This window comes from Typopeltis vanoorti, chromosome 6, assembly GCF_054136105.1.
Source record: "Typopeltis vanoorti isolate ZY-2024b chromosome 6, IOZ_Tvanoo_1.0, whole genome shotgun sequence".
Lineage (NCBI taxonomy): Eukaryota > Metazoa > Arthropoda > Arachnida > Uropygi > Thelyphonidae > Typopeltis > Typopeltis vanoorti.
Window position 1 is genome coordinate 156,444,119 of NC_143554.1, and position 26,399 is coordinate 156,470,517.

The following is a 26,399-nucleotide window of genomic DNA, read 5'->3' on the forward strand; positions in this document are numbered from 1 at the left end:
TTCAAGCGAACTTGATATGTAAGGATAAAGAAGTCATTCTGCCACTTTATAAGGCCTTGATAAGACTGCTCCTGGATTACTGTGTGCAGATTTGGTCCTGGGTTCCAAGTGGATAAAGAAGTTGTGGAAATGGTAAAAAAAGAGTTACAAAGATTATTTCCAGATTATGGGATTTAGATTAGGAAGACAGATTTGGGGTATGTGGATTACAGACTCTGTTTAACAGGCGAAAGAGGGATGATATGATAGAGGTCTATAAACTTCTTAATTTGTTATAGGATATCATCTGATGAAAATTTTCATTATATGGAAGGTGGGGATAGAACACGGGGGCATGCATCCATGGAAGTTAAGTTTGCTCGCAGTCAAGAAAGGGGTAAGAGCTAGGTTTTTCTCTCACAGAGTAGTGGGTGAGTGAGTGATTTAGTTTGTCTTTAGGGGTAATGAGAGCATTTATTATTATTATTATTTGACACCTCCAAGGAGTCCATGGACTCATCAAGGGAGGGCACCCACCCTACAACTGTCCGTCTCCACCATTCAATCCACCAACTACAACGAACTGCAACTACCATCATCATCTACACCAATGCCATCTACCGCCATCACCACCACTAGTATTTTCACAGATAATCACAAACATCTATGCCCATGGAGGGATTCTAACCCTCAGCCTTTTGGCTTGAGAGTGGATACGCTAACCACTCGGCCAACCAGGCTGGAGTGAATGAATTTAAGGGAAGGTATGACAACTGGTTTGGGTGATTTATAGCCTCTCTCAATGAGTCCTTGACTCCCTGTAGGTCTCACATAATAATAATAATAATAATTTACTACCTTGCTCTTAGAGCCCCTTTATATTATTCTTTCTTTCCTTCCCATGGTTTCCACCCAGAGCTGAGACTTAAATTAAACAATCTGGTGAGAGGCACTATAGTATCTAATTGTACAGCCATATTCATGTCTAATTTCTTAATATCCTGTGCAACTGCAGTTCATATATTTCAACGATATCTTTTATTACTTACTGCATTATCTGCACCCAGATGATATACCTTTTAATTCAACTGTTTCACCTCTCTACAATCAGTATTCTTAAGCACCTCCCACAAATCTTTTTATTTCATGGAAGCAGGCTATAATATATTTGGATATATAAAAGTAATAAATACTTTTACATTTCCAAAACAAACTTTTTTGCAGTGCAAATTAACCTAGTGAAGAATTCAAATGACAAGAGAGGTAAAAACTCTGCTGTGGTACTGAATGAGTAATGATCTGCGTGATGAGTTACTGTGATAATGAAGAGTTAAAATATTATTGTGCCAATGGACGTGGTGGTGAAGATTGATTTTCAGTGCCCAGTGTTAAACCACTATTTTTATTACCAAAGGCCTAAAAGTAGCAGAAAATAAAATAGAAAAAAGAAGAAGAAAGGAATGGTGATCTTTTGTGTCGGGATTCTCATTTATCTAAATTTGTATGACCTTTCCATATTACTACTATGCTACAGAATTTTAAAAGTGGAGGACTGCCATTTAAAAAGTAAATAAATAATTAAAAAAAAAATCGTAACTATTATACCACAGTAAATAACCATTTGTCCATAATAATTTATGAACTTCAGTTATCAGAACTCATTCTGATAATTGAAGGATCAGATATTTGAAGCATAATTACATGGTGCTGTAATTTGTTTTTTGAAATTAATTCCAGAAATTAACTGATATGCAAAGGTTGTTAACTGAAGGGTCATTGTTTCAAAGATCAATTGAATGGTAGATTACTGAACTTCAGGAAAACAGAATTAGGAATGCTATTTATTGTTATCATTATCATAACTAAAACATGACCTTTACAGTTATGAAATTCATCATTTGAAGTGTACTACTTAAACTTTAAACATACTAAAGACATTAAACATACTATTTGAACTTTAAACATACTAAAAAATGATGAAATCAAATAAAAACAAGAACTTCAAATCCTATTTAATCATTTCCTTCTCCGATCTGATGTCTAGTCTACTATTCAACCCTATCTGCTCTAGTTTGACTATCAACTTATCATGTGGTAATCTATGAAAAGCCTTTGCAAAATCTAAGTATATTACTGTGTATCCATCTGCTTTATCCAATGAAACCGTTACCTTCTTGTAATAAGTATGTAGATTACTAAAACATATCCTCCCTAGTTAGCGTATCTGCTCTCCAGTCAAAAGGCTGCGGGTTTTGAATCTTGCTGTGGGCATAGATGGTTGTGATTATCTGTGGAAATACTAGTGGTGGTGGGCAGTAGATGGCGTTGGTGTAGTTGTAGTTAGTGGATTGAGTGGTGGAGACAGAGTTGTAGAGTAGGTGCCCTCCCTCAATGAGTCCTTGGACTCCCTGGAGGGTCATGTAATAATAATAATAATATTTTGATGCTTGAGTTCTGTCATGTCCCTTATGAAACAACACAAATATGTCAAGGTAGATGAAAACTCTCTGGTACATTCTTTCAAAATATGTGGTGATATATTATAAAGTCCCACAGCTTTATTAACATCACGTTTGCTCAATTCCCCATATCGTCTTGCTCACTTACAGTCAGTCTCTCCTCCTCATTATCAACTGCTCTCAAACTCTCCATGATGTCACATTCACAAGAATGAAATACCTTTATAAACTGCTCATAAATATCTCAACTATATTCTCTGCAGCAGTTGTTCTTATACCATTTTCTCCAATCAATGTCATCTTTCCATAATCATTCTTTTTTTTTTTGCTGGCTACATATTGAAAGAACTTCTTAGGATTCTTTTTGGCTTCATTAGCTAATCCTTGCCTCCTTGCCTGTTCTTTGTGATACTCATGGAATTGATTATTACCGCTCCTTTTATGTTGCCTCTATAATCCCTTTTATTATATAAAAGGGATTTCATAATCCCTCTGTATAGCATGCTTAATCTCTTCATTCATCCATTTCACACCTAGCTCATTTAACCTTCTGACCCTTGGAATAGATTTAGACATTGCTTCTAATAGACAGATTTTGAATATCACCAAAGCTGCAAAGCTTACCACACATCATCTCCTCATTCCATGCTACAGCTGCAAGCTGTCTCCTGAGCTTCTTTGATCACCAGCTTGAGCTCCACATATACATTTTCCTCCCAAAGGTCTCCACACTGCTAGCAATCACACAGATTATCACTTCATTGTTACTCTCTCTCACCAAATGGAGGATGATTTGACACCTCACTTTTAATAACATTCTCTGATGAGATTATCAAGTTGCTATATATATAATAATAGTAATAATTTATTAGCCTCTGTAGCTCAGTCAATATAGATGAAGCCCTTTGGTCAGAAAGACTTGGGTTCGCATCAATGATGTGAGGAACCTTTATTTGGTCTCTTTTAATGAAGGCAAGTTAGCTGGTCTCATATGGAGGTAGAGAGTTTTTTCACCTGGAAACTCAGGTTTTTCATCCCCCAGAACAGGAAAAATGGCCCCATGAACATACATCTACAGAGATAGGATACATTTGGAGGCATAGGGCTAACCACTATATCTTTGAGTTACGGTTTTGAGGTCTAAGAATACTTGGAAAGGTCATGGGTGCTTAGGTGCCTGTTAGGACCACTGAGAGAAAAAGAAGAATTTATTATTATTTACAGTATTTACTATCATTTATGTGATCCAACTTTGTACCATCTCTACAGTTTCTTCAACTGGCTGTCAAATCTTGACATTGAGATCTAAGCACAATATTGCAAGACTTGGCTCAATCAATGCCAGTGGTTCCCAAACTTTTTTGGTTCACAGCACCCTTAGTGCCTATCTAACAGTTGTAGTGCACAGTTGCTGCAGTTATATTGGTTCAGTTAAAAAAATAAATGAAACACGTATTTGAAATTCACAAATAATTAATGTAAAAACTATTAAATAAGTACATAATTTGAACAAGCAAATCACTACATAAATAAACTGTAATTAATGGGATGGGTGAGCCTGTTGTTCACTGCACATCTTCTGAAATCTTGAAATCAAACCAGGCACAGCCACCTTAACTTCCTGTTCCACATTGATTTTTGCACAATACTTGCTTTATTATTATTATTATTATTATTATTATTATTATTATTATCATTACGGGTATCTCCATGGAGTCAGTAGACTCATCGCGGGAGACCCAAACTCTATATCACAACAATCGCCGAAAACCCAGTTTCGCACAAATATGATGTTGCGAATGGAATTAAGATTTGCTGAGCTTTACCACTTAGTAGTGGATATTCATCTTTTACTGATATCCAAAAGTCATTTAGTTCAATGCTGCTAAATTTTGTCTTCAATATATTGTTGCAAGATGGCTCAATAAGATTTCAGTGAAAATATTGGAATATTTTCACTGAAATGGCGCCCTAGGATGCCGCAGAGCACAGTTTGGGAACCACTGCCTTATATATACAATGAATCTGACACATAAGTATTTCTGCTGGTCACTATCTTTCTCACAACTGTATCAATCCACTGGATTTTCTTTACTGCCTTTGCAATGTATTCCTGCACTTCAGCAATCTATCTACCTTATTAGCCCACAATTCCTTGTCTCCTCTTATTTTCTTTTCTCCAGTACAGTTTCACCAAGGGTCCATTTATCAATTTCAAATTTCCAAAGATGAAATTAGTACATTAAACTGTCATTCACTTTCCATTAACCTTTCCAGCTTATTCAGATCTTCTGGAAATAACTTACTTGGAAAGGCATCTAGCCTTTCCAAGTAAGTTATTTGCCTTCCTAATAAACTCCACAAACAACTGATTATCCTTTTGCAGTCCCCTGAAATGCTATAATCATAAAGGGTTGAACAGTAATGGTCGTACTGAACTATGTGGACTCTGCTGTTTAATTTTACTTCTTCTTGATAGTGTTTTTTCATACACAACACTTTCATATCTATCAGACAGCCAATCCAGTCCAATAGCTTGATATCTGGACCATTTATTGCAATTTATATCAGCTTCATAGAGCAGTAAAGTAAAGTATGGATGTGCCATGTGATAATAATAACAATAATAAAGGCATGCTGTCACATTTCTGAAATTGTTTATAATGTGCTTTGTAGAAATTGCTTGTAAGAGTCTCTGTAACTCAGTCAGTATAGACAAAGCCCTTTGGTTGGAAAGACCGGGGTTTGATTCCCGGTCCAATACACGAGGAACCTTTATCTGGTTTCTTTCGATTATAGGCGAGTTAGCCAGTCTCATACGGAGGTAGGGAGGTTTTTTCACCTGGAAACTCGGGTTTTTTCATCCTCCAGAATTGGCCCCCCATGAGCACACATATCTACAAACATAGGACACACCAGGAGGCATAGGGCCAACCACCTTATCCTCGAGACGATTATGGTCGTGAAGTCCACAAGTAAAGAACTTCATTGGTTCATGAAAAAGCTTAAGACAAGACAAGAAACTGCTTGTAAAAATAATTTATAATATTGATTATGATAGGTATTTGTCAGTTTCATTTACAATTGAGATTGTAAATGTAAATCTAAGTTAATGTGCAGTAGAATTAAACAGGATTCTTGGATTTTACAGATTTATGAACACACTATCAGATGCCCGCAGATTCCCAGAAGTTGTAAACTTAATGAATTTGGATGCAATTTTTTGGTAAGTATTTTCCATTCTTTGTTTTTCAAAGAATAAATGATAAAATATTCATTATTTTCTGTTAATAAACATATAACTTCACAGATTCCTACACCTAAAGAAAAGATAGCCAGAATTGCAAGGCAGCGGTAATGAAAGAAATAGTATGTTTCCAGAGAAATCTTACAGAGGACAGAATGTGAGCTTGAGAGATGGAAAAATTATTATTATTATTATTATTATTATTATTATTATTATTATTATTATTATTTGACACCTCCAGGGAGTCCAAAGACTCATCAAGGGAGAGTGTGCACCCTACAACTCTCTGTCTCCACCAACTACAATGAACTGCAACTACCATCATCATCTACACCAACGGCATCTACCACCCACCAGCACCACTAATATTTTCACAGACAATCACAAGTATCCATGCCGACGGTAGGATTCGAACCTGCAGCCTTTTGGCTGGAAAGTAGATACGCTAACAAGGCCGGCAAAATAAATATTCAAACAGCATTCCTTAAGAACAGTTATTTATTATTATTATTATGTGACACCTCCAAGGATTCATGAAGGGAGGGGCACGTACTCTACAACTCTCCATCTCCACCACTACAATGAACTGCAACTATCATCATCATCTACACCAACACTGCCTACTGCTCATCACTACTAGTATTTTCACAGACAATCACAAACATCCATGTCCACAGCAGGATTCAAACCTGAAACCTTTTGGCTGGAGAGCAGATACGCTAACCACTCGGCCAACCAAGCTGGTGAAAACAGAGAAAACAGATTTAAAAGAAAGAAACAGGAAGAGAAAGTTAGCATTGTGTGATGATTTCATGATCAGGAATTAATGAGAATGTGACAAAGTCATATTTTCTTGTAGCAATAATTAAAGATTGTGGTATAATGTTAAGAGCAGTTAACACATGTAGAGAATAATATATTTCTTCTCATATGTAAATCGGGTATGCCGTAAAGCAGTTGAATAAATTTATATGCAATAATTTATATGCCAGCCTGGTTGGCCGAGTAGTTAGTGTATCTGCTCTCCAGCCAAAAGGCTTTGGGTTCGAATCCCATCGTGGGCATGGACGTTTGTGATTGTCTGTGAAAACACTGGTGGTGGTGACGGGCAGTAGATGCAGTTGGTGGATTGTGAGTGGTGGAGATAGAGAGTTGTAGAGTGGATACCCTCCCTCGATGAGTCTTTGGACTCCCTGGAGGTGTCACATAATAATAATAATAATAATAACAATAAGGGAGAAATTAGCCAAAACACAAAACTAATAGTACAAGATGGTGTTCAAAAACCAGTTTTATGTGATGGATCTAAGAGACAGGTTAGAAATAAAGCACTTGATCAAAGACCACAGATATGAGAGTTCTGAGAAAGATTAGGAGAGGGCACAGATGGCATCAATGGCAGTATCTTATTAAAAATGAAGATATTAGGGAAAAACTTGCCATTTGTTCAGGAATATGTGAGCAGAAATAATCTAAGGTGATATGGCTACTTAATCAATGAGAGAGGAAAGGTTAGTAAAAAACTGGTGTTTGATGCTAAGATGGTAGGAAAGAGACCCATAGGAAGGCAGATATAGGTGGATTGATTCAGTCAAAAGAGCCTCAGAAGAACTAAATGTTATGTATGACAGTTTTGGAGCTGACAAGTAATAGACTAATCTGGAGGAAAATTGTTCATAGGAGATTAACATAATGTAATAATGTAAACTTAATCATGGCTGTCACAAGTAGCCTGACCATCTCTTGATGGTACATATCAGGATATTAATGATGATGATAATATATTTCTTCCTTGTAACAAGGACATAATCATCAGGGAGAGAAGAGATGACTGGTTGCAAATATGCCAAACATGAGTCACATAGCATGTGTTTACTGCTCAATTTCTTGCTATGTGACTCATGTTTTCAATGTTGTTGCCTGATCTTCTCTTTTTTCCTGATGTAACATAGAAGATATACCCTATCTGATCAAAGGTATCCAGACATGTACTCCAAACTGTAATAGACATTCCCTGTAACACACTTTCCAGTAGTGGACATTAATATGGGGAGAGTCCACCCTTTGCGTCTATGACAGCTCTAACTCTGCCGGGGAGACTTCCTACCACGTTTCGGAACCTCTCTAGAGGAATGGCAGCCCATTCTCCCTGAAGAGCTGTAGCCAGGACAGTTTATGATGTGGGTTGTATGGCATTCTAATTCATCCCAAAGGTGTTCTATGGGATTCAATGGCCAGTCCATTTCTGGAACATTATTGTCCACAAACTATTCCATTACGGACCTTGCTTTGTGGTAGGTAGTATTGTCATGCTGATATAGACAATATTCATCACTGAATTGATCTTCTACCATACACAGTATGCAACGGGTCAAAATGTCCTTGTACCCTTCTGCATTTTGATTTCCGTGTAGCGTTATGAGAGGGACAAGTCCATTCCATGTAAACCCCCCCCCACACACACACACCGTAATGCTCCCCCTCCAAATTTAACTGTTGGCACTACACACTCTTGCAGGACTCGTTTTCTAGGCATTTGTCACACCCAGACCCTCTCATCGGACTGTCACATGATAAAGTGTGATTAATCACTCTGACCACGGCAGGCAACGCTTATCATTCATAGGAGAAACGTTTGGTTTATGGGCAGCTGCTCGACCATGGAACCCCATTCCTCTTAACTCTCAACACACAGTCATGGTGCTGGCTGGACAGTTAGTAGGACTGCAGAACTCCTGGGTGAATGTTTCACTTGATGTCTGGCGATTTCCACAAACCACCTTCTTCAACGCTTGACGGTCTCTGTCTGTCACCAAACGGCCTACCCAACTGTGGTTTTGTTGTGCCTTGACATTTCCACTTCACCATCACGTTACCAACTGTTGACTTGGGCAACTTGAGGAGGGTTAAAATGTCTCTGACAGATTTCGTACTGATGTGGCAACAAATACCTAGTCCATGTTCGAAGTCACTGAGCTCCCTTGACCTACCCATTCTGCTCGTACTTCTTATCACTGAACAAAACACAGCTCCGTGCCTCCTTTTATACCAGTAAATGAGGTTGTACTGATATCTAGACATCAATTTACGAATTACAGAGGGGTATCCAGATACTTTTGATCAGATAGTGTAATGGGCATTAAGAAATTCCATTATTTTCTATATATTTCCCTGAAGACATTGTAATCTTCTATTGTTTTTTCTTCATTTTCTAAAGTGAGCTGTATTATGGGATGAACTGCATTTATTTTTGATACAAAACGTTTTTTAAAATCAGGAGAAAAATACCTGGCCTGGTTGGCTGAGTAGTTAGCATGTCTGGCTGTTCTCCAACCAACAGGCTGCGGATTCAAATCCCACTGTAGGCACGATGTTTGTGCTTGATTTTAGGTTGGAGAAGAATTTCATCATCAATGTGAAACAACTGCCCTGCTTATTGGAGTCCTAAAGTGGCTTGAAAAAGTTCCATTTTTGATATCTAGAGCAGGATTTACAGACTAAAAATTCATTTTTATTAAAAAATGAATAAAAAATATATGTATATTATTTTAATGGCTAATATAGCCTACTGTTAGATCCTGAATGAGAAAATTTTGAGAAGAAATTATTCATTCAGGATTTAATATTCAAAAACTAACAACTAAAGCCTGCACTTCAGCAGAAAATAGAGAAAACTTGTTTACTGTATGTGAAAGTATATATTCCTTTATAGGTAAATTACTAAGAACTTATTGTTATTTAACTAGAGATCAAAGTGAGAATTTGTATCATAATATATATACTAGTCCATGTGTGGTCTAATTAAAGCCTTATATAATGGAACAAAGAATCTCCCTACTTCTATAGTCAGTGTCCTCTGTATCATTCCCAGAAGCCTTTGTGTTATCTTCACAATTTTGGCTATGTGTCCCCTAAATTTCAGATCCTTATCCACTATCACCCCCAAATCCCTTATTTCCTGCACCTCCGACAATATATCCTCACCAAGCATAAATTCTGCATCCCATTTTTATTTTCCAAATTTTAAAATCTTACATTTTGCAACATTGAAGTCACATCCCCGTTCCCATGCCCAATCACTCAATTTATTCAAGTCTTCTTGTAAGGCCACAAGATCTCTTCATGGTTTGTCCCAACTTTGCATCAACTGCAAACAACTAAATATCTCCATCCAAATCTTCACCACTATCATTAATATACAAGTTAAACAGAATGGCCCTAAAACAGATCCCTGAGGCACACCACTAGTAACTTTCCTTTTCTTGGATAAATCTCCCCCATACACAACTTGTTGATACCTATCAGATAGCCAGTCTCCAATCCAATGCACCAATCTAATATCCAACCCCATCCACTCCAGTTTGACTATCCACTTATAATGTGGTAATCTATCAAAAGTCTTTGCAAAATCTAAGTATATTACTGTGTATCCTTCTCCTCTGTCCATGGAAGCAGTCATCTTATTGTAATAAGTAAGTAGATTACTAAAACATGACCTCCCTTTAGCAAATCCATGCTGTCCATCAAAGGTAATGCCATTGTTGCCAATCCAATTCTGGATCCTAGTTCTCACAAGCTTCTTTACAACTTAACCACAACACCTGACAAACAGATAGGCCTATAGTTTGATGCTTGAGTTCTATCACCTCCTTTATGAAGTGGCACAATCTTGCCCTTCTTCCACTCCTTAGGAACTTGACCCAGTGCAAGACTTGTATTAAAATAATATGTGAAGGCCTGCATCGATTCGCTGGCACATTCCTTCAGAATACATGGTGATATATTATCAAGTCCCACAGCCTTATTTACATTTAGTTTGTTCAACTCCCCATACACCTCTTGCTCACTTACAGTCAGTCTCTCATCCCCATCATCAACTGCTCTCAATCGCTCCATGAAGTCACATTCACAAGATTGAAAGACCTTTATGAACTGCTCATTAAGTATCTCCATCACAACTTCTGCAACAGCTGTCTTTATACCATTTTCTCCAATCATTGTCATCCTTCCATAATCATTCTTTCTTTTGCTAGCTACATATCAAAAAACTCCTTAGGATTCTTTTTGGCTTCATTAGCTAACTGCTGTTCATGCCTTTCTTTTGCTACTCAACAACCAAGTCACTCTCCTTGCTTGGTCTTTGTAGACCTCATGGAATTGGTTATTTCCACTTCTCTTATGCTGCCTCCAGAGTGCCCTCTTTCTCTGTATCACATGCTTAATCTCTTTATTCATCCATTTCACACCTACCTTATTTAACCTTCTCACCCTTGGAATCAGGGAATAAGTTTAAGAAGAGGTATTATAGGTATTGTGTGACTAATGGATCTCCCACTATGAGTCTTCTGACTCCATGGAGATGCCTGTATAATAATAATAATAATTTTTTTGACAAATTTTATTATCTTTATCACATATACTTTAATATTTACAAATATACAATTGAAGCAATATTATCACATTTTTTAATGTGTTAAGAGAGAACATTTTAGTTTTCATGATACTGGTTATGGAATAATTTTATATAAATATACCTTTTTTTTCTGCATTTTGTCATTTACAGTCAGGGGTTGTTATCAGGTTGACAGGGAGAGGGATGTAGAACAAGAGGCCATCGCTGGATATTATATAAGGAGGGTGTGAGCAGAGGAATGAGGAGTAGGTTCTTTCTTTTGTGGAATGCATTGCCTGAGTTTGATGTGGATGTAGACACATTGAATCAGTTTAAGGCTTAGTGGAATGAGCATTGTGTGCATTGGTGTATACCTCTCACAATGAGTCTCTGATTCCATGGAGAGTAATAATAATAATAATAATAATATTTCAGTTTGTAGTCCAGTCTGTTTCCTTCTGTTACCAGAAGCAAATTCTGAATGGATTCATTTCAGTTTTACACAATGCTATTTTTTTTAAAAATATAAAGAATTTAGACTCCCTCTGGTAATGTTTTTCTTTGACTACTCTAAAGCTTTTGACTGTATTCAGCATGTGAAACTGTGGGAAGTAATGAAAAGAATGGATTTTCCTCAACACACTATCAAGTTGATAGCCAACTTGTGCAGGAAGCCATGGTAAGAACAGGTGTTGGATTAACTGATTGGCTTCAGGTTGGAAAGGGAGTTAGGCAAGGATGTTTACTTTCTCCTCACTTGTTTAGTATATATGCTGAGGACATCATGTGTGAAGCATTGGATGAGCTCAAGACAGGAATTAGGATAGGTAGTAGATTGATCAGCAGTCTTAAGTATGCTGATGATATGTACTTCTCTGTAATGACAAGGAAGAATTAGGACAAATTCTTGATAGAGTTAACAAGATCAGTAATAATAACAGAGGACTTCAACTCAATCCTAGCAAAACAAAGATTATGGTATAAATCAAGTGGATATTAAATCCAACATTATTTCAAAGCCAAATACAAAAACTATAAAAATTTCATACAAAACTTGACCAGTGAGCTTACAGGAATACACTCATCACCATTTATGAGTGGCCCTAGCTGGACCTTATAGGAGACATGATTGCTTTGCCCAAGCATCCACATATTCACCTCCTATTGGTCCATTTTGATAAGGTTTCACTAGCCTGACAGCTGTTTCAAACTGGTTGGTTTTCATCAGAGACCAGGCAGAAACCTAAAGAGAGCAAAAACTCTCTTTCAATACTAAGGAACTCGAAGTGTTGAAGAGGTGTATTTTTCGTAAACGAACACTCAGTCGGTGTGTAAAGTATTTACTAAAATAAAGAGCCAAAAGGCTTCATTTTGGCGATGTAAAATTATATAAATCAACTGGATATGAAATCTAACATTATTTCAAAGCCAAATATAGAAACTATAAAAGTTTCATACAAAATTTGATCAAAGAGCTTACGGGAATACATTTACGAGTTGCTCCAGCCAGACCTTATAGGAGACATGATCGCTTTGCCCAAGCATTCATATATTCACCTCCTATTGATCTGAATAATTTTGCATCACTGAAATTAAGCCTTTTGGCTCTTTATTTTATAAATACTTTATGCACTGACCGAGAGTTCATTTATAAAAAATACACCTCTCCGACACTTCTAGTTCCTTAGTATTGAAAGAGAGTTTTTGTTCTCTTAAGGTTTCTGCCTGGTCTCTAACAAAAACCAACTAGTTTGAAACAGCCATCAGGCCAGTGAAACCTTATCAAAATGGACCAATAGGATGCGAATATATGGACACTTGGGCATAAGGTCCGGCTAGGGCAACTCGTAAATGCTGGTGTGTGTATTCTCGTAAGCTCTCTAGTCAAATTTCATATGAAACTTTTATAGTTTCTCTATTCGGCTTTGAAATAATGTTGGATTTAATGTCCACTTGATATATATAATTTTGCATCGCCGAAATGAAGCCTTTTGGCTCTTTATTATAGTAAAAACAAAGATTATGGTTCTCAAAGGAAATTATTATTATTATTCAGGCCTCCATGGAGTCAAAAGACTCATTGTGGGAGATCCTTTCTAAGAAACACAAGTCTATCAAGACTCATCAAGGGAAGTCCCTCCTAGGAAAAACAAATGCAAATAGGGAAGCTCTTGATGGGTTCCCTAATGGAGAAAGAATTGAGGAAGTCAGCAAGTTTGAGTACCTTGGATCCATTATTAATCTGAAGAATTGCTGCTCAGAAAACATCAGAAGAAGATTAGGAATAGCTAAAACAACAGTCAACGACTTATCTAAATCTAGAAGGGTGGATCTATCTCCATGGGAACAAATTTGAGGATTTTGGATGCAGCTATTTTATCAACAGCAACTTTAGGTTCCAAGTCTCATATCCAAAAGATGCTGTTGATAAAATAATTGCTGTTAATGCAGTCATTTTATCAACAGCAACTTTTGGATATGAGACTTGGAACCTAAAAAAGTCAGATAAGAAAAAGAATAGCTGCTTTTGAGATGTGGGGTTACAGAAGGCTGAATATCATATACTGCAAGGCATACAAATGAATGAGTTAGAAAAAATCAGTTAGATATTGTGGAAAGTGGATATTGACAAAAGAAAGTTAAAATATTTTAGACACATTGAAAGGATATAAAGATAAAAGGTAAAGTTCCTGGAAAAAGAGAAAGGTGTAGACTGTCAATGAGATGGATGGACGGTGTGTATAGAGTGACTGATCTTCAGAGAGATGAAGCCTCCCAAAAAGCATACAACAGGACTTCGTGACAAGGCCTGGTGTGGCATATCACCAAGCATCGGAGTGACCATACGGCATCTATGGATGCTCAGTGAACAGATCATGATGATGATTCATGTTAGAGGCTTAATGGATTATAGACAGCATTTGAAAAGGATTAAAACTGATTTTAATGCTTCCAATATTTCATCTCAGTCACTGAGACAGCTTTAGGGAATAAAAAAATGAATGTAGCACACACTCAAATACAACACAATACTAAGTGAAACATGTGGGTTACTCTAAAGACCCACCTAGGTGGTGTGCCCTCTATAGGTGTTTGTAGGTGGACTAGGATGTAAGGTGGGATCTCTGATAATTAATGTTTACCAAACATTGGGAAGTTTTATGAAACCGTATTTATTTAAATTTGGTTGATTTCCGAGTGCCATGGCACATTCTAAAAATAGTCTTTCTTTTTTGAATTGACTATGGTGGAGCATGTGTTTTTTTTCCAGCAGATCCTGTGGGTTGTATCCAAAACATGGTCTGCCACGATACATTGACCATAGTCGTTATTGCTGATCTACCTGTCTCTCCAAAGTAAGCCAGCTTGCAGGAACAGGATACTTTATAAACTCCAGGCACTGAGAGAGGAGGGGAGTTGATCTTTGGTTGAACGGATAAGGGTAGCAAGTTTATGGTGGGGCTTCGACACTGTGTGGAGATTGTACATTTTTAAGGACCTGGCTATTTTTTCTGATGTGACATGAATGTAGGGTATGGTGATGGAATTTCTGAACTCCTTCTGAAGAGATGGCTAGGGAATGGGAGAGGAACTCATTATTTTTTTAATTCTGTAATCACTGTAGTCATTGGAAAGGAACCATGGCAGATATTCTGGATACAACCTACAGGATCTCCTGGAAAAAAAAAACCCACCATATTCCACCATAGTAAATTCAAAAAAGAAAGACTGTTTTTAGAATCTGCAGCAGCACTCAGAAATCAGCCAAATTTAAATAAATATGGTTGCATAAAACTTCCCAAAATTTGGGAAACATTAATTATCAGAGATCCCACCTTACATCCTAGGCCACCTACAAACGCCCATAGAGGGCACACCACCTAGATAGGACTTCTGACTCACCCACGTGTTTCACTTAATATTGTATTGTATTTGGGTGTATGTTACATTAGTTTTTTTGTAATTTGTGGGAAGTGATGTGGAAGAGTTGATTATGAATGAAGAAGTGAGCGGTATGAATATAAAGAATGAGAGAACAGGTGTGCAAGATGGATGGGGAAATGGGGAGGCTCAGGGTGGACAGGGGAATACAGTGTGAGAAAGGTGTATGCTCCAAGAGGATGTGAATGCATGTGTAGACAGGAATGGAAGGGGATAACCTGGGATGAAGAGAAAACAGTTGGATTTGAAGAAGGTTCTAACATTAATAAGGAGAAAGGGAAATGGTTCGAGTTGACCATGGAGAAATCACCTCGAATGGGTGGTAAAGTGGAACTAGCTATAGATCCAGGAATAAGCTGCTGTGTTTGTATACAAATGCTAGAAGTGTAAGAAACAAGGCAAATGAAATGGTTGCATTAATTGAGTCTGTTCACCCAAAAATTGTTGGAATAACTGAGACATGGTTGGATGAGGACGGCATCCTGACAGGAATAGAAATGGAAGGGTATGATGTGTTTAGTGAGGATAGAAAGGGTAAAAGGGATGGGGAGTATTATTATTATTATTATTACAGGTATCTCCATGGAGTCAGTAGACCCATCGCGGGAGACCCATACTAGCAAAACAATATCTGTCATATCTCTTCTTGAATTCATTTACAGACGAAGAACTCACAACTAAGTCAGGCAATGAATTCCACTCATTCACCACCCTCCAGGCAAAAAACCTTTTTCTCACACCCTTGTTAATCACATTCTTCTTTAATTTCCAGGGATGACCTCTTGTTCTTTCATCACTATCACACAGCTGAAACATTTCCCCCTGCATCAATCCTATAAAATCCTTTCAGTAATTTAAATGTTATTATCATATCCCTCTTCTCTGCCTATCAACCAACCTCTGCAATCCACAAGCTCTCAATCTATCAATGTAGGGAGCATTTTTTACATCACTCACCAACTTAGTCACTCTTCTCTGCACCCTCTCCACAGCCTCCTCATCTCCAAGGAATCCAGGTGACCAGACCTGAGCACAGTAATCCAAATGGGGAAGTATCAACGCTTTATAAATGGAATAATAAAATCTTTATCTCTGGATGTCAGTGTGTTCCTCAACAACCAAGTAATCCTATGTGCAATCTTGGAAACCTTAGCAATGTGTCCCCTGAACTTCATCTCCCTATCTACCAACATCCCGAAGTCCCTAGCCTCATCAAACTCTTGGAGTACTGTTTCATCAATGTAGTACACAGCTGATAATCTTTTAATCCCAAAATGAATAACTTTACACTTTTCCACATTGAACTGACATCCATTACCTTTTGCCCATTCTAACAGCTTATTTAAATCATCCTGCAAACTTTCAACATCAGCTTGAATTTTTATTGCGCTACCCAACTTTGCATCATCAGCAAATAACTGAATATCTCTCTTTAAGCCATTTCCTATATCATTTATATACAAGTTGAGAGGCTTATACGCTGGTTAAACATGATAACTAATATTTAAGGAATTGACAGCGTATACTAGAAATATAGATTAAATAAACTTTAATATATACTTTCCGATATTTCGGCGAACGTCACGTTGCCATCTTCTTGGGAACTTACTACAAGACACGTGCACACAAGTACTAATAACAGCAAATTAGACTGAAGCTAGGAAGCTAGCGTTTTCCTAAAGTCCTGATGGTGCCCCCTGGCGGGCTATATTGGTAGTTCTTGGCCTTTGGGCTGAAGTTCTTCTGATAAAAGTTTCCCAAATTTGGGGCAGTTTCATGCATCCAAATTTGTTGAGGTTTGGCATGTTCCTAAGGGCCGAGGCTGATTCCTATTTTCTGTCAACTGTCCTACTTTGGCCAAACAGGCAGGACAGCAAATATCAGAATCTCAGAACACAAGGATTACATCCGATTTCACCAGTACAGCCACTCTGGGCTTGCAGACCACGCTCTGGATACTCGCCACAGAATAAGATGGAAGAAAGCCACAGTAATACACCGCAGCAAGTTCAAGTATGAAAGACTATTCATGGAATCAGCCTTGGCCCTTAGGAACATGCCAAACCTCAACAAATTTGGATGCATGAAACTGCCCCAAATTTGGGAAACTTTTATCAGAAGAACTTCAGCCCAAAGGCCAAGAACTACCAATATAGCCAGCCAGGGGGCACCATCAGGACTTTAGGAAAACGCTAGCTTCCTAGCTTCAGTCTCATTTGCTGTTATTAGTACTTGTGTGCATGTGTCTTGTAGTAAGTTTCCAAGAAGATGGCAACGTGACATTCGCCGAAATATCGGAAAGTATATATTAAAGTTTATTTAATCTATATTTCTAGTATACGCTGTCAATTCCTTAAATGTTAGTTATCATTTATATACAAATCAAACAACAATGGCCCTAGCACAGAGCCCTGAGGCACACCACTGGTTACCTGCCTGATCCTGAAATCGGCTCCTCCATACACCACCTCTAGTATCTCTCCCTGAGCCATTCTCCTATCCATATCACCAATTTAGTATCCATTCCCATCTGCTCCAATTTGCAAAACAGTGTTCCATGGGGTATCCTGTCAAAACCCTTAGCAAAATCCAGAACTACCACTGTGTAGCCATTTCCTTTGTTCAACTCAGATGTCATTCTATTATAAAAAGTTAATAGATTGCTAAGGCAGGATCTACCTTTAACAAAACCTTGTTGGCCTCTATAGAGTGTCATATCCTGATCTACCTTTAACAAAACCTTGTTGGCCTCTATAGAGTGTCATATCCTGATCCACCCATTCTTGAATTTTGTCTTTAAACAACTTTTCCAATACTTTTACCACTACTCCTGAGATGGTGAATGGTCTGTAATTAACTGCTGCAGTTTTAGAGCCACCTTTATGCAAAGGAATCACTTTGCCTTCCTTCCACTCCCTAGGGACCATACCAGAGTTCAAACTTAAGTTAAATATCCAAGTAAGAGGAGTTGACAATTCCTTTGCACATTCACGCAACACCCAAGCTGATATTCCATCTAAACCTACAGCAGTGTTTGTATTTAAATATTGAAATATATTAAATACCTCTGATTTCTTAACTTCAATTCTCACATTAGTTATTCCTACAGGTACAGAGATATCCTCACTTGGGTGATAGAGACTTTTGAAAAGTGATACTCAGTAACTTGATTATTACATCTGATTTTGTTACCTCAGTACCATCAGTACCCACTAAAGTTATCCTTCCGAAGTCATTCTTCCTTTTACTTGCCACATAGCGGAAGAACTCTTTGGGATTACCCTTGATCTCATTGGTTAAGGTCTTTTCATAATCTGATTTAGGTTTTCTTACTATGCTGGTAACCTTCCTAGCTTGAGCCTTGTACTGCTCATGGGTGTACTGATTGCATTTCTCCTTGTACATTCTCCATAACATTTTCTTTTTTTTGCAGATCAAGTATGATACTACTGCTCCTCCATCTAATGCCTACCTTGTTTGTCTTCCTGACCATGGAGACACAATGTGATATTGCTTTCCTCAGATACCCGCTGATTTTATCCCATGCACTGCTAACATCTTTCCCCTGCAATATGTTCTGACATGGGATGGGTGCAAGCTCACTCCGAAGCTTGTTATAATTGTCTACCCTGTAGTTTCATATATACCCCCTTCTTAACAGAAAAATTCACAGATTTTGCAACTTCCCAAGTCAATACCATATGATCCCTTTTACCAATTGGAGGTAACAAGGACACCTTACTTATGCATATATCCTCTGAACCAATAACCAGGTCCAACACTCTCACACCAAGTGTCCCTTTAGTTATGTGCTGTTTCAAGTAATTATCTCGTAGAAGATGTATGAACTCCATTTCCCTTTTGCTACGAGATATTTCCTCCTTCCAAATGATATCACCATAATTAAAATCCTATGAATTCAATATCTCCCCCTGTACCCACTGGCTTATAGCAGCATGCAACTGTATATTTGGTTGCGTTGGTCACTATTTCACACCAGACCGCCTCAAATGAACTCTCATTCACATGTCTATCATCTTGATATACTACTTTCTTTGGCTGCAACACATCCTGTTCTATCTTCTCTATCCTTCTTGAAAATACTGTACCCATCACATTCAATTGCAGTGACCACATCTTCTGCTGACAGCGAAGTTTCACTAATGCCTACAACTTTTGTTGAGATTGCACTGACTAATGCCAAAAATTCTTCTCTCTTATTTCAAATGCTTCTTGCATTGGTATCCAAAAATTGCAGATTCCCTCTAGTTCTTGTACTGGCTTTAGAACTGATATATAAGTCACTAATTTCAGTAGTCCCATGCCGATTTTTATCTCCTCTCTTCTGGTAATCTCCAAGTGATTATTTGGAGATTACCAGAAGAGAGGAGTTAAAAATTTCAAGTTAAAAATTTGTGGCGCGAGATATATGTGGGGATTTTCGGAAACTAAAGTTTTCAAGAAAAAACTGAAAATGGGTATGACTTACCAAGAATCTCCTATTCGCTATTGCTACTTCCTGCCTCAACAGCGGTTCCTTTGTGTGCAACGTCAAAGTTATCTACCCAAATAGTGTCATCTTCTCTCCTATCCAGGGCATCAGAAATGCAAGTTTTTAAAAAAAACTCTTGGTAATTTTTTCTGGTAAAATAATTTCCCAAGCTCTCAAAATCCAGTTGCACAACAGTTGTATGATGGTCTTTTAGTCTTCCTTGCTGGAGTCAGGTCGTAGCTGGCGGCTGCCATCCACTCCATGTTGAATTTTTGTATGTACACCTTGAATGGTTTGTTGACTGATACAATTAATAACTGTATACAAGGTGTAAGACCACCATGAATAATGGTCACATTGGACCTCATATCCAAAAGTTGTTTTATTATTTCAGGTCCTAAGTGTCCACAGAAGCTATCCCACATGAGGAGAGCTGGGTGTCGAAATAAGGCCCCAGACCATTTGGTGATTGGCGTGGTATTAACAAAAGCTTGTATGACTCAACAAAGGCAAACCAACAATTGTTCAGTTGAAATGCTGATTCTCTTCAACCAAATTCCAAAACATCTGAAACTGCCATAATAACATTCACTATATATTTTTTAGTTTTAACACATTCACGTCAAGGTGGTGTTTCCCCGGTTTATCGTTCCAATGAGACTTCTCATTACTGTTTGTGTACTATTTGGCTGGTGGGCAGACTCACACACACGCATTACATGGAATGTTAGTTTCAGTTCTCCGGTAGAATTTCATTTGAAGTTAGAACATCTGATTCATTAGTTAGTGCTGTTTTTATTCCAGTTGTCTCTAATTGTACTATTTGTTGATGAATATTGTTAAATTGTGATCGATTGAGAATATAGAAATTTCAATCTCTTCATAATTTAACAATCAAAACTAGAGAGATTGAATAAATACATGTGTTGTCTCTGAGTATACTGTGGTGTAACCTTGTAAATATATCCAAATTCCATACTGTACAGTTTTCCTTGTCTAAGTATGTTAGAATTCATCTGAGTAAGTGTGTCAAATATTGTATAATTTACATTAAATTAGGTTGTTAGCAAGTTATCTATGCCTTGTCATCACAATACCAGTGTCAATCAAAGTCAGAGTCCTGTCGTAAGTGCAACTAAGTAAATGTGTCAAATGTTGTATAGTTTACATTAAAATTTGTTGTTCGTAAGTTGTCCATAAGATTTGCCTTTGTCATCACAATACCAGTATCAATCAAGGTCAGGGTCCTGCCATCTTTGTTTGAATTGAGTTGCATATATAACTTTGTCCTACCCTTCAGCTTGGATGGATCGGTCAAGCTTTCAGACCATTGCAGCATGACTTGCGTAAAGTTTGGAAGGGAGTGTCACCCAAAGTCCCGGAGCAGTAATATGAGAAGGATGGTTCACCTCGGCGATCACATACCAGCGATGCAGGAGAGGGGTAAAAGAGAAGGTGGTCGCTATGACATTTGACCCACGTGAGTAAGACTTTCAAAGTTATGTGGATATCGTAGAGTGCGGGAATCCCCGTGACCAGCGGGAAATAAAAAGGTCAAGAGCACCCCTGCTCACTCTCTTTCGTTCCTGGATTGTCTCGCATTGGGATTCTCGAGGTTGTAGGCTGGACGAAGGTGGCAGAGCCTCCACTCTGGAGCTGGTTGGATAATGCATCAGCGGAGACAATAGAGCCGGAGTCCCGTAGATCTACAGCTGAGCCAGTCATCTGTAGATGGAGGGCCATGGTTTCATCGTACGGAGGTTGAGGGGAATTGTCGACAGCTCAGAGAACCAACTTGCCACTGTTTTCAATTTAGGAAAGGAAAAGGGGCATTCTATTGAAGAAAGCCTGCTTCCAACAAATCAACAACGGTGATGACCTCTGAGATAGGTAAGTAGAAACTTTTCATTGCTAGCTGTGGATGAAAGGAATTTGTTTAAGTGATCGATTTAAAGAGAGAACATTAATGATAACATAAGACAGGACTAGCGATCAGAAATCTTGAAAGATAAATTATTGTAGTTTCATAGCAGTGCTGAGTTATTGTACTAACTAGGAGAATGTTGAGATGATTCAGAAAAGGTTTTGAAGATTAGCATTGAGGTTTAAATGATAGTACTACTAGAATTTTGTATTGAATTTAATGATCATGCTGACATCCAAGATCGCCTGTTAGCATTTAGTTTAGAAGTGATTATTGCCACATGTATCTAGCCTTGCAAGAAAATTTATTGTTTAATATCATTGATAATACTAAGCATGAAATGATTGGGCCCAGTTAAAGTTTTAATATTTTAGTATATTAACCATTGACTGAGATTGTGTAGTGTTCTAATCTGTATGTATCATATATAATGTTCATTAAACCTTTATTTTCTTTAATCTAATCACATTGTCTATGTGTGGAATCTGATGCACCACTTGTAAAAAGATTAATGAGAACCTCAGCATGGAATTAAGGAATAAGACCTTGGCTACGCCTACAGATTTAGGATATCACTTGTGCTCCTTCCTGAGATCATCTCTCTTTTATTATAACTTATAAAATTCATTGGTCCTAAGAAGCGCCGTCCCAAAATATAAATATCTTAGAACTTCTTGAGAAGTTGATCTCAGTACTCTGAAACAATGGGATTGACTCCTCCCAGAGCCAATTCTCTTATTAACCAGAGGCATCACGTGTTATCAAGAAAGGGTCTTATCAATATTGTTATATAAAATCACAAACATCCGTTAAAGGAAGAAAGACGATATAACAAATATATTACACAGACTGCAAATGTTTCTGTACCTTATTCAGTGATATATTAAAACTACTTGTTTTTCTTACGTCTGCAGTATAGTGGCTGTTGAGGAGGGTGTGCTGTTTACTGTGGCAAGCGAGTTACTGTCGCTCTGACGTGAACATGTTTAAACTTTTTTTTCATGTGCAAGGTATATGCAAAACTGTTTAATTTCTTTTTTTCATAAAGTAAAATTGGGGGTGTGAGTTATAGTCGAGTAAATACGGTAGGCAGAAGAGATATGAGAGAAACATAAATTTACTAAACAGGTTTTATAGGATAGTGCTGTGGAAGAAATTTTTCAGCACATGACATAAAAGAGCTAGAAGTTCAGGTTTTATAGGATAGTGCTGTGGAAGAAATTTTTCAGCACATGACATGAAAGAGCTAGAAGTTGTGTAAGCATGTGGTTAGCATGGTATGAGGAGTAGATTTTTTTTTTTTTTTTTCTTGGAGAGTGATGAACTCTACAGAGTTTTTTTTATATGAAGCCAGCAGAAAAAAGAATTATTATGGAAGGATGATAATGGTTGAAAAAAATAGTAAAAGGATTACTGCTGCAAATAGTTGAGATATTAAATGGGTAGTTCATAAAAGTATGTCATCCTTGTGCATGGGATATCATGTGGAGTCTGAAAGCAGGAGAAGGAAAGAAGGAAAGACTGACTATGAGTGAACAACAGGTATATGGAAAATTGAGTACACTTGATATTAATAATGCTGTGGGACTTGATGATATAGCACCATGTGTTTTGAGGGAATGTGCCAGGAGTCGACATCTGCCTTCGTATATTTGCTTAATATGAGTCTTAGATTAAGCCAAATTCCAGAGGAGTGGAAGGAATGCAAGATTGTACATCTTCTCGTTTACCACACCTCTAACAATTATAAAGAACAGGCAAGGAGGGTGACTTGGTTGGTAAGGGTAGCAAAAGTGAAGTATGAGCAACAGTTTGCTAATGAAGCCAAAAAGATTCCTAAAGAGTTCTTCCGATATGTGGCCAACAAAAAAAAGAATGATTATGGTAGATGACACTGATTAGAGAAAATGGTATAAGAACACCTGCTGCAGAGGATATAGTTGAGATATTTAATGAGCAGTTCATAAAGGTCAAACTCTTCATAATGTCACATTCTTGTGAATGTGACATTATGAAGAGTTTGAGAGCAGTTGATGATTAGGAGAGACGAGAGACTTACTGTAAGTGAGCAAAAGGTGTATGGAGAATTGAGCAAACTTGATGTTAATAAGGCTGTGGGACTTGATAATATATCACCACATATTTTGAAGGAATGTGCCAGGGAGTTGGCATCTGCCTTGACATATTTGTTTAATACGAGTCTTGCACTAAGTCAAGTTCCAAAGGAGTGGAAGGAAAGCAAAATTGTGCTGCTTCATAAGGGAAGTAACAAAACTCAAGCTTCAAATTATAGGCCAATCTATGTGTCAAGTGTTGTGGATAAAGTGCTGGAGAGGTTATTGAGAGCCAGGATCCATAATTGGATTGACCAATAGTGGTATTCTTTTTGATCAACAGCATGGATTTACTAAAGGAATGTCATGATTTAATAATATGCTCACTTATTACAATAAAGTGACAGGTGCACTGAACAAGGCAGATAGATCCACACCGGTATACTTATTATTATTATTATTATATCACACCTCCAGGGAGTCCAAAGACTCATCAAGGGAGGACATCAACTCTACAACTCCACATCTCACTACTCCACCAACCTTTATCATCTAACACCAATGCCATCTACTGCCAACTACCACCACTAGTGCTTTCACAGACAATCACAAACATCCATGCCCACGGTGGAATTCGAACCTGCAGCCTTTTGGCTGGAGAGCGGATACACTAACCACTCGGCCAACCAGGCCACTTAGATTTGATAAAGGCTTTTCATAGACTGCCACAATGTAAATTGACAGTTAAAATAGAAGAGATGGAGTTTGATATTGATTAGAGCAATGGATTTGAGATTACCTGTCAGATAGGTATTTGCAAGTTGTGTATGGAGGAGCAATATGCCAGAAGAGGAAAGTCACAAGTGGTGTAACTCAGGGGTCTCTTTTAGGGGCATTGCTGTTTAATGTGTACATTAATGATACTGGAAAATGTTTGAATGGGATAGTCAATTGTTTGCAAATGCAAAGTTGGAAAGAACTATGAGCAGTAGAGACAATGTTGCGGCTTTACAAAATAACTTGAATTGACTGAATAAATGCACAGGAGTGGGGCTACCAGTTCAACTTTACAAAGCATAATGTATAATATTCGGAAAACAAAGATTGGATGTAGAGTATACACTTGGCGAAGGCTTATTGGAGGAGGCAGAGGAAATAACAGATCTGAGTGTGATGGTGAATAGGGATCCAAAATTTAGAGGATATATTTCTAAAATTGCATGTAGATTACACTGGCTTGTAGAAGTAAGACAATTCTGGGTCCATTGTGTAAGGCCTTGATTAGTCACCATATGGGCTACTGTGCATGAATTTATTCACTTGGTTTTCAAAAGGACAAAGAGGAATTGAAAATGGTCCAGAGGCAACTGACTAAGATGATTTCTGATCTCTGGAATTTTGAATATAAAGAAAGATTGAGAAGATGCAGTTTATATACACTTTATATCACTTATGTAGTGTAGTGAATAGGAAGAAGTGTGACATGATAGAAAGGTATAAGTTGGTAGGGGACTCTTATCAGATTAACACTGAAGATATTTTTAATAGAATGGTGGAAGATGAGGGAGAACAAGTGCAATAGGTCCTCCCTGGAAGCTGTATAAGGAGGGTTAGAGCAATTTCATTGTTTTTCTTTTGCAAGGAGAGTTGTGAATGATTGGAATGCATTGCCTGAGAGTGTGGTTTATGCAAAGAATGTGAATGTATATATGGCATGGTATGATCAACTGTATGTATGATAGGAGACCTCTCACAGTGAGTCTTTGACTCCATGGAGGTCTGAGAATAATAATATGAATGGGAAATGGATTGCCAGTCGTGGTCTTGAGTGTTGCTTTGTTAATGAATGTTTCTAATGACAGCTATTAAGAGGCATCATCTGAATAAATCTTAGTGAAGAGATTTATTCAGATGATAAATCTGAATAAATCTCTGGCTGAAATGATTCTTTGGGCTTCCTGGAGATGTTAGATAATAATAATAGCAAAACATTATGTAGTCTTCTCTTGAAGTTAATGGGGCATTATGCCGCATTAACTTCAAGTGAACCACTTCCCAGAAAACAGCCTGGTGTTTTTACATACTTTACCTACTTCTTTGCCTACTTCATGCTGTTTAGTCCTTTTTAAAACAATGAAACCACAAAACGTTTAGTTAGCTATCTGAATAATAGTGAGAATATGATGTATACAGTTGAAATGGAAATGCTTGTTTTTATTTTTACTACTTCTCAGGGAAATTTAAAACAAGTGCAAGACCATGAGATGCCACTAGATAACCATTTGGAACTTATTCGAAATCATTTTAGAGACTTAAAGAGATCTTTAATGGTAAGTAAATATGAAATTTTTTTTTATTCATCAAATGTATATATTAGAATAGCAAGTCCATAGTATTTTGCAGTTTACTGCAGCTCAATTTATTATCATTGTTTATTTAATTGAAAAATAATGAAAACAATTATATAACAAGATTTTCTTCATCATGTGATCAAATATACATTACATGTATATTTGATATAATAGGAACATGTAATGAACTGTAACATTTTTTTTTCAAGTATATATATAAATCATGCTTCATCTTCCAGCAAATTATAATGGCCTAATTATTTTAAAAACTTTCATGGCTTATATATGTAACAAAAAAAAAATATAATTTTATTCAATAACTCTAATATATTTCATCCAATGTTATGTGGACATCATCAGGGAAAAAGGCCGTTAACTACATTCAAAATATTAATTGCAATAACGAGTCATCCAACTGGTGCACATTAACTCGTGTCTCGGTCACAGCTGAAGTACATGATTACACTATTCAAAGGAACAAATGTAAAAGTTGCACAGATAAACAATAATTTAAAATAATTATTAATTTTAATATTAATTTTAAAAAATATAGTGATTA

General features: G+C 37.3%; 1 protein-coding gene across 4 annotated transcripts in view; it reads left to right on the forward strand.

Moving 5' to 3' along the window:
• LOC150106132 (TNF receptor-associated factor 3-like) overlaps positions 1–26,399 on the forward strand; it is a 285,373-nt gene that overhangs the window by 72,682 nt on the left and 186,292 nt on the right. For all 4 annotated transcript variants that reach the window (XM_090393885.1, XM_090393884.1, XM_090393886.1 and 1 more), the window contains 2 exons: positions 5,590–5,664; positions 25,724–25,819. In XM_090393885.1, the coding sequence (XP_090250011.1) occupies positions 5,590–5,664; positions 25,724–25,819 (171 nt within the window). The remainder of the gene's footprint in view (positions 1–5,589; positions 5,665–25,723; positions 25,820–26,399) is intronic.